Genomic DNA, 9741 nt, shown 5'->3' with positions numbered 1-9741 from the left:
AATTTCCTTATAAACAACCGTGTTTAGGTATGTCTTACAACAATGGTAATATTATCTCATGAGAGGAAGCGCAGTTCAGTAATAAAATGACGAGAATGTGTCAACAATAAACAGCTAAGGTTTGACGTTGCACTTATTGTTATATTGCCACAAAGATAACAAATGACGATATGTATGATCGTCATGTATGGTACTGGTGGGGGTGGGGGCGGGGTCTTTCTTTATCTAACTCTGCATTTTGATCTTGAGTCTTCATGCTAGCAGAGGCATTGTGCAAAGATGGCAAGTTCACAGAGAATATATTTTTTGCTTTGCTTCCTTTCGGTAAGCATCACTATCATAGTTGTTTTATTTTGGAGGGGGGTCTTTTGCATCAGTATGAATATTATAATCTTCCATTATTGTCTCTCTCTTGTGGAAATTGTTTTCCTAATTTTATATTTTTATTGAAATTTGTGTAATGCTTTAGCTTTAAACTTAGTTGACTCCAAGATTAAGTAATTCATGGATTTTAGAGGATCACATAGACGTATATGTAAGGGAGAAGAATATTAAGCGTAAGACCCAGAATATAGCGTTTATCATTTGTTTGTTGTAAATCGTTTCCAAGAACTATATCTACGTATGTATGAATGTATCCGAATGCATTATGATATGATTGTTGTAGTATTTTGAATGTCAATTACCTAAAGTATAACTACTGACACTTTTGGCTAAATCCGACCATGAGGATGAAATTGAAATTGCATGACAACGATGAAAGGTAGGTTGGCTTGTTTTCAAGTGTTCTGCGAAATGTCCTGCCAAAATGAGTCGTTCCTCTCTAGAAGGGAGGAGCAGGGGTGGGTTAGTCATCCTTGGCGCCCTGTGAAAGTATTGGCTCCCTTTTAAATTAATATGGTCAGATTGCAAAGAAATGCACATTAATATATCTCTTCGCTCCCTAACATAGTGCTTTACTACACTAGTGTCCAAAATTAAAGCAACAAACAGAGATCCTCAGGGGGTGCTCGTTGCTATGTGAAGTACGTATGCATTACGTCATCTGGGAGGATCGGGTTTGACGGTGCTCATTGCTATGTGCAGTAAGTTTGGTGCGGGGTACATTTAGCTACTAACACGTCGCAAAAATCGGAACAAGCAGTTTGTTGATTTTGTAGCGTTCCATTTATTTTTATTGTATTTTTGTACTTCTAGACTGCAATCATGTCTAATTGTGCTGTAGCAAGCTATGAAAACTATAACCAGAAAACTAAAGGAACGGACATAAAATATCATAATTTCCAGTCGATAATTGCGTAAGTAAACAGTAGATTCATGCTTGTAGACGAAATGTAAAAAATGCAAGTGTGCAGAGCCAATTATTGTGAAGAAGACTATGTGCGAGATCTAAAAGCAGAATTTCTGTATTTTCCACCAAAGAACGTCCTGAAGCCAACTGCAGTGCCATCGCTAAAATTACATCCAATTACTTTAGTACCAAATAATCGAGGAAATGGTGTAGTTCTCCTAAACACTTATCTTCACAATATGCTTCGCTTGTAGGACGTGCTGATAAGGTTTGCAGAGATGTACGCTACGAAAGATATGCAATAAGGAGACGTGCACTAAAGAAGCTAAAGACTATGCTGCCAGAAAAGAGAAAAATATATAGACGAAGGTATATGCACAAACTGCAAGCAATGTTTCGTTGTTGGAAAACATATTCGATGGTTTACAAAGGAGAAACACACGTCTTCATAACGAAGCAAATAAATTAAAGATTACAAACAACCTCTATCAACCTGCTTTAACTGAATAAAGAATTCCAAAATCTACAACGTAACCTAACCGACAGTAGCACAAGAAAAGTCATCAATATCTTGAAAATGTGTTCAACTAGTGCGAAGTACGTAGTGAGCCTAACTGATTTGTTATGTACATTTTATGTAAGTCGGATTTATAATTATTAACAAATTCATTTAACACAGACCGATGTTGATTGTGATTTGTATGTTCACATTATCGTGAAGAACGTTGTCGGAAATATGCATTTCGAAGATCGCGTACTAACTTGCAAGCTATTGGAAATTAAATTCACTTAGTACATCTTCAATTCGAGTTACATAGAGTTGTATGCACGATGGTAAATATTGCATGAGTGAATATTACACCCATCATTAAAATGTTTCAACTTTGTTCAATTTTGGTATTTCACAAATATATTGTGAATAATTTTGTACCCTTGTACTCAATATAAACCAATGGATGTTACATTATTTCTTTGTAGTACATTTCTGTCAAAAAGAGCAAGATCTAAGATTAGTGTAATGCAAGTTACTTCGTTAATGTACAAATGTGTGTCGCATATCAGCCTTGGAGTATATTTTCGGGTTATACAACTCAGACACACATGGGAATGGAAATGGAAAATCTGCGGACAAAGTCCTTTAACGAATAATAATTCGTACACTTGCACGGTCAATCATTGTGAGTTCATGTAACTTTTCTCCTTTATTGTTTAATTAAACTAAGATATTTTCATCGATATTCTCAAAGCGTTTCATTTACTGTGTGATCAAAAATCTATTTCTATAGGCTTGAATTAGTAGGTTAAGACATTTAAGTTTGATGTTCCTAGTACTCATCAAGTATTTCGAGTAGGTTAACTTAGTTAAATTAGTACTTGTACACTTTGACTCATCTTCAGCACGCGTTTGTATGTAACGTTCTTAATACGAAATAATACTTTTTAGAACTATGACAACGATAACTTGCAGCCAAATTTGAACCAGAGAAATTAAAAATATCTGCAAATTACAAACTGGAATTGCGTTTTCAAAGTCTGAAACTACTATCTTACAAACTATTTCATCATTCTTCCTCCACATAAAACTTTTCAAAAATTTTTGCATGTGGAACTTTGATCCGTACGTAAATTATTGTACAGTAAATAAATATATGAAGAAGGTTGGGAATTCTTTCGAATTTAGAGTAAGTATCAAATGCAGAGTAAAAATTTATCTAGATTGTATATTGCTTCTTTCACTTGATAACTTCAAAAATAAAGTTACATTACGGTGAATGGTAAAGATTGGATTTTAAGTATATCAGTATAATTTTAATACTTTCTGATGTTATGTAAAATTTGAAATGTTCCTGGAAATGATTGCAACGTTCTGAATGAATAAGAAGGAACTATTTAGTCAGAAAACTAAATATTAGGCATTTGTACTGCGTTGTGTTAAATGTTGTAAATATATTATACCGGGCTACTATCGCATTAGAAATTACGGTTATTCAAGTTTGGACTCCAATTAAAAGTTAATCTGTAGAACCACATAAAAACGAGTTACATCAAAATTCAGCTTATTAAATTCTGTGTCAATCTATAGATACCAATTTATTTTTTATTATGCCTTCTATTTTTATTATCGTGAGAACAAGATAGGATTATTTTTTAGTTTGGCAAACTATCGCTCTCTTTGAGATTCTATAAATAAAGAACGGGTGTTTTTTATTTATAGATTATATATTATATAATTTATTTATTTATTATCCAAACTCTAATATCCATAATTTATAATCCGATAGTACTCCTGTGACTTTCTGTGAGCCCGTAGTACCTCGGAGGCCTCTGTCGATCTCCTTGGCGTAGTGCTTAGCACATCGCGCTTCGACGCCAGGGGTCCCGGATTCGAATCCAATCGGGCAAGATATTGATTTGTCCTTAATGGGAAAATTGAGAATTTAGTAAATGTGATAGTATATGTGAAAACAAATATTGATTGATTGATTTGCTTAATTTTACTTCGCTTCTTGTGCCACTTTTGGCTAATTTGCGAAGATAGGGATGAGTGATGAAATGATGAATGAACACTCATAAACATCCATGCCCAAGCCAGGATTCGAACCCAAACCTCTGGCGTTGAAGTGCGATGTGCTAACCACTACGCCAAGGAGGCCGGTTTGTGGAAACAAAGAAAGAGATAGAAAGGGGGGGACTATCTCTTATGGGTTTTCCTTTCATATTTAAAAAAGACAGAAAAGCAAAAATAAACCAAATCTGTCAATCAATTCTTTCTTTGTAACTCTTTCACTATGCAATTCTTCTTTAGCATGCAACGTTTCTTATTAAAATCATAATACGATTTATGAAATGATGAAATCTGAAATTCTAATTAGAACACGGACAACCTTCTTTGTAATATATCGATGATGTTTCAGAAAAATGAATTTTTACAATACTTTTGCATGTGCAATTTTCCCCTCTTTTAAAAGTAGCATGTTTTAATTATGTTACTAATCATTAAAGGAATACCTCAATACCATCCCGAAGTATGATAATTAATATTTACCCCTCAAAGTAATGAAACACTTTCCCTCTCTGAAACTCGCATAGAAATGATAGCGGCCGTTTGCTTCTGCCAAGCCCCGAACGAACATAACCGAAGGGGCACCGAGCATAACCGATCCTCCCACATGACGTCACGCGTTCGTGCATGATCGGCAATTTTCGGATGGCACTACCTTATAGTATATTAAGTTACCTTGAGAGATCCTTTCCTCGTGCGATTTTTTTTTTTTTTATAAATTTGCCAAGTTTAACCTGTTGCTATTGTGATTTTTTTTGTTGATAAATCCTGGTACATTAAGGTTAGTTTATGTTCTATCTTAAACCAGTTGTCTATGACATCATAAATATTACTATCACCTGATCGTATTATGTGGTCAAATGGACACAAGGGAAAGAATTTCAGTTTGTTGCTTTAATTTTCGACATTAGTATATAATTAATTATCTTATCATGTTTATAGTTACGGCTTGAAAGCAGATATTGCATGCAGAAATTTGTAATCATTGACATGCAAGGTAACGAGTGATGGCTAAATATGCAAGGGCGTATTCAAAATTGAAAAATAGTCAAAATTGGCGGATATTTGTTCGGCACTTTGATGAAATGATCATGGAGGTATATTCTATACAACTATTCTCGGTATTTATTAATATTATTATTTTTATAATGTATGGATGCCTTAGGCGGTTTGCAGTTGTTGTTTGCAAGTATTAGAAAGAAGTCTAGATTAACATTTGTCTCACGCAAAAGTAGGAGTGTCTAATTCTGTGTAGAGGGCGTCAAAATCTATTCTCGCTCTGGGCGCAGAAAGCTGTAGCAACGGTGACTCTTTGTAACCAAATGAAATAGTGGTACCAATAATGAATAACATTTGAACTACCAACAAGTGTCAAAATTTGCGATTGCATCCATAAGCGGGATATACTGTGGCTCGACGCCACGTTTACGAGAGTACTCATGAGTTTGGTTTTGCATCCAAGAGACATTAGTTTAACAATGTATAATCATAAATAATAAGGAATAAAAGTATCCGGGGGCATCTACAACTCCTACGACAAAGGAAAAAAGAGTGCCACTTTTTCTTTCTGCGAAGGGGGTCTAGAATGGATGTCTGAAAATCTGGTCACCCTAATGAAAGAACACTCAAAAAGTCATGACAAAGCCAGGATTCGAAACCTGGTGTAGTGAGATCGCTACCGAGGAGTAGTCGGTCGATCGCTCAACGTCCTCAAACACAGATGAGGTGGGCAGGAAGAAGTACCACACCACTGGCGAATCAGCCTATTTCTGGAATCCATAATATCCGTGGGTTTCAGTGGGTCTCTAACTAAAGAATCGGATCGCATCGTGATCAGATAATGTGGTAATATTAATGGTGATAGAATGGGTGAACAAACTGACTTAAAAATAACCAAATCATGAGTAAGAAATTAGGTGTCCGGTAATCCTGAGTTAGATAACATTTTTTGATGTCTATATGTCTTTGCTGAGTGTTTTACAAGAATTTTGATGTTCAGGGATGTTAATTGTCCTCCATATTTTATGTTATTAATAAGAAATTTAAAAATACCGGTAGTTTGTTTGTCCAATATATTTTTATATTATCTTATTATTTTGCAGATGATTTCATCTACACTGGCATTGTCCAATAAGGTAATATGCCATCATTGTTTCGATACAAATTCCTTCAGTAAGCTTCTATAGCTTTATAAATTAGAGCATTTACCATGCTGACATTAAATTTAAAAGCGTTTCAGAAGAATTATTATTAAATGGGAGAGTGTGTTTATTTTTCAATGTAAATTATATTATTTTTAATCAAATTTTCATGAAAAAATCCAAAGTGGTGTTTATCACGAAAACATGTCAAAGCATCATTAAGTTTTGGATATACTACTGAATTACCAGTAGAGCAGTGGCATGCCAAAGCGGTTGGTGTGGAGTTGAGCCAGATTTTGTACAAAAAGAAAAGAAGATCATTAGATACGTGATATTGATTGAGTTTGGTTTTTAAGTCCACTTTACAGAATGGCTAATTGGTACTGTACCTACATTAAAGTGGGATCCGAACCACTATGTAATACATAGTATGTATCTCTCTTGTGCTCAGTAACGAATGCCAAAATTGTCGTACTGTGCATTACTACATTCTCCATCCAAAATTCAAACAGGATTTTAATGTAATTTTTTTATACAGTGGAACTTTTAGATAGAGAAAAAAAAGTGCAAGAACAAAATAATATTTCTTATTTTATTGTGAACACTAAAAGTCCTTTCTGGCTCTCGGAATTTTAATGCATCGGTCAGGAACAGTCTGACGAACGCCTTGCTGATGCCATTATTCATAGAAAGCAACTCCACAGACATTGCTATTAATTTAATAAGGAGGTCTTATGCATTTTTAATTAATAAAAAAAACTATTTTCCATCTTTTCCTGCATATTTCGATGCAAAGCAAAGGTGAGCCACACTCTGGGCACGCAGATGACTATGACATGAATTCTCGATTTACATGTAAAATTGCACAATAAAACATTGTATTTGTCATTTCCGGTGGCACCAAAAGGAGTAGATAGCCCTTGGATTGAACGAATCCTCTGTATATGGTTCATTTCTAATTTTGTTCAATTTATCTGCTGTGTTCTAGAAATGAGTGACTGCTAAGGGACATTTTGTATACTATATTGGTATGTACCAAAACAGTCTATCACGAAGTTGATATAAGTAGTTAGTTACAAACCGTACAATATATTTATGATATCATGCACCAGTGGCGGCGATTGGGTTCCAAAATTAATGGGGGGTGGGGTGGAGGACAGTTTAATTTCCCTTCATAGAGTTTCTATAAGCTTGTCTGGAACTATAAATCTTTATTTTTTTTTGTTTTCTACTTTTCTTAATGTAGAAGTACTCAACTTAATGCATTTAGAAAAATAAATGTTGTATTTTTTTCACTCTTTTAGCCTGTGAATGAAGAAGAGGATTATGGATATGGCACTGGTGAGTTCTTTCATTTACATGCAGTGGCATGCCCTGAGTGTATGTAGTATATTTTTTGTTATTTTGTGTCGCTTTCCTGCCCATTTGGGCTAATCGTGACGATGAGGATGAGCAATGATTAGATGGAATTGATGAAGGGACAATCACAAATAACCCTAGTAGGTTCGTAACCAGAATTTTATTTCGGGGGTGGATGCTCATCCTTTATCAGCAGCCGCCATCTAAAGGCGAAAAAGTGGGGGGGGGTAGAAGACCTGAAGATGAATTTATCAGTATAGTGCAACTACTTATAAAATATGTTAATTCCTTCCAAGGAAGTAAAATTATTTACCACTTTACACTACAGGGTGGTCCAAAAGTCCCCCACCATAGGCTGGATTACAATATCTGTTCAATGTGTTGGCCACCATTGCCAAAACAACTGTAGGCGTCCCTGTGGGAGTAGCCTTCGCGTCAACAGAGTAGGATGACTTCTACCCGGTCTTCAGTAATCAACATTGGTCACATGCAAGAAGAAATCGGAAACATTGCACATTTATCGTCATTTGACTATCGTGCGGAACTTTTGGGCCACCCTGTATTTAAATTAGATATTTGTAGGGTTGTACGTGTCTGCACACATATAAAGGCCGGGACTCGAACACGGGAAACGGTGACGAGATCGGTAGTCGACTACTTTAACGCGCTTGGCTACCGAGCCGGCACACAGTGGCATGCCTTAGGTGGTTAAATGGAGATCATAGTCCCCGTTGACGAAAATTAATACAGTAATAACAGAGTATGAAAAGCTGTAAAATAGAGCACTACTAACACCCGTTATGATCATTCCCCTCGTCCTTGCCAAATATTCCAGACCCCATTAGGACATCTGTGGACAAATTTGGCCTTAGTTCTTTGCATACCCTCCCCACCCCCAGAATAAAAAGTACATAGGTGCACTTCAAATAATATTTGCTGCAAGTGTGCTGGGTGCTGGACCCTCCGCTGTGCCGTGTCTGTAATGTCATTTTAAATGTTTGGCACACCCTTCTAGAATGTGCCGCTCTTAGTCACGCAGAGTTTTTAACCTTTCCAGCGATTTATCATCGATTAGTGTTTTTACTAATGTTTAAACTTGGTGAGAAGAGCGGGCATTTTCCACTGTCTCGAGGAATTAGTGTGGTCTTACCTTTTTAATGCATGTCCTGTGCAGCTTGCACTTTTAATCTTTCTCAAATGCCTTTTTTCACCCTTCTGGCGTACGCAAGATTTTTTTCGGGAGGAGCTGGAATTGTAACGGTGAGGGTGCTTTCTGGGTGGGGGTTGCATACACAATACGATATTTCATATTTTTGGAATTTTTCTCTCTCAGAATGGCATCGGCGGTATTTAAAGGAGGCTTTGCATTTGCCACTCTGGTTTTTCCCTGAGTTCTTCACTGCTTTTATTTGAAAATGTTGATTTTTCTCAAAATTTCGGAGGGGGCTGTAGCCTCTTCAGCCCCCCCCCCTGCTTACGTCAGTGCCTCCCCTTTTTTAAACTCGAAAGTAAGGACTTTAGATAAGGCGATTTCTCCGGTATACATTGAAGGTTGCAAAATGAACATATGTGCCGACGCATCCCAAATTTTAACTCGTTCATTCATTCATCCAATTTGCCTTCCTAATAATCCACAGCTTGCATTTCGTATGCCACTGTTCTTAGTTATAAGAATCCTGTTGATTTTTATTCGTTTTCAGTACGTAGTTTGTTCTTTCGATTTAATCTGATCCTAATGATAAATATCGTATAGAAGGGCCCCCTGCGACCCCACAATGCCAACGCTCACAACATAACTTGTCTCCCAAAGTGAATGGGTAGTCAATAGGGAAGGCTCTCTCAAGTCCTTGTTTCGAAGAGTCAAAATTTTCCATGAGCAATGACATATGAAAACTCTTATCACCTAACATTTTGAATAACCTTGTATTCTTACATAGAGGTCGTGCTTTGATAAAATTACTTTCGCGCTTTCGTCCAAGACTTCTTTTAGGGAATGCAGCGGGTTTTTTTTCACAGTAAAGGCATGCTGCTGGAGGATTGAGTGGCTACTGCTGCACTCCTTGGCTGAACCCTAACTCTTCCCTGTCGTAGCCTTCGCTCCGTCTACGCAGTTATCCCATAAAACGCCACTTGCTGTGAAAAATAACTTTAAAACTCCAGCGCCTCTTTTAGTAGTTGACACAAGCTTGCAGAGAACCAGATTCACTTGTAGTAACTACATACAACCACGACAAACTCGCGAACTAAAGTGGATAGATATTTCTTTTCTCCTCTCTCTCCCCCTTCGCTTGTGCACGACATGCACATCGGTATACAGTATAATACAAGCTGTCTTCACTGTTTCACAGCAAGCTGCACCCGATACTTACGTACAAGATTCACGACCA

At 36.6% G+C, this 9741-nt stretch overlaps 1 protein-coding gene across 2 annotated transcripts in view; it reads left to right on the top strand.

The window, feature by feature from the left end:
• The first annotated feature begins 243 nt into the window (after positions 1-243).
• The window catches only part of LOC145991041 (phospholipase A1-like), a 32917-nt gene continuing 23419 nt past the window's right edge, over positions 244-9741 (top strand). For both annotated transcript variants that reach the window (XM_083126736.1, XM_083126735.1), the window contains exons 1-3: positions 244-324; positions 5957-5989; positions 7300-7336. In XM_083126736.1, coding sequence (XP_082982862.1) covers positions 280-324; positions 5957-5989; positions 7300-7336 — 115 coding nt within the window. In that variant the 5' untranslated portion in view covers positions 244-279. The remainder of the gene's footprint in view (positions 325-5956; positions 5990-7299; positions 7337-9741) is intronic.

This window comes from Lepisma saccharinum, chromosome 8, assembly GCF_977018435.1.
Source record: "Lepisma saccharinum chromosome 8, izLepSacc3.1, whole genome shotgun sequence".
NCBI lineage: Eukaryota > Metazoa > Arthropoda > Insecta > Zygentoma > Lepismatidae > Lepisma > Lepisma saccharinum.
This window is presented reverse-complemented; position numbering and strand designations above follow the sequence as displayed.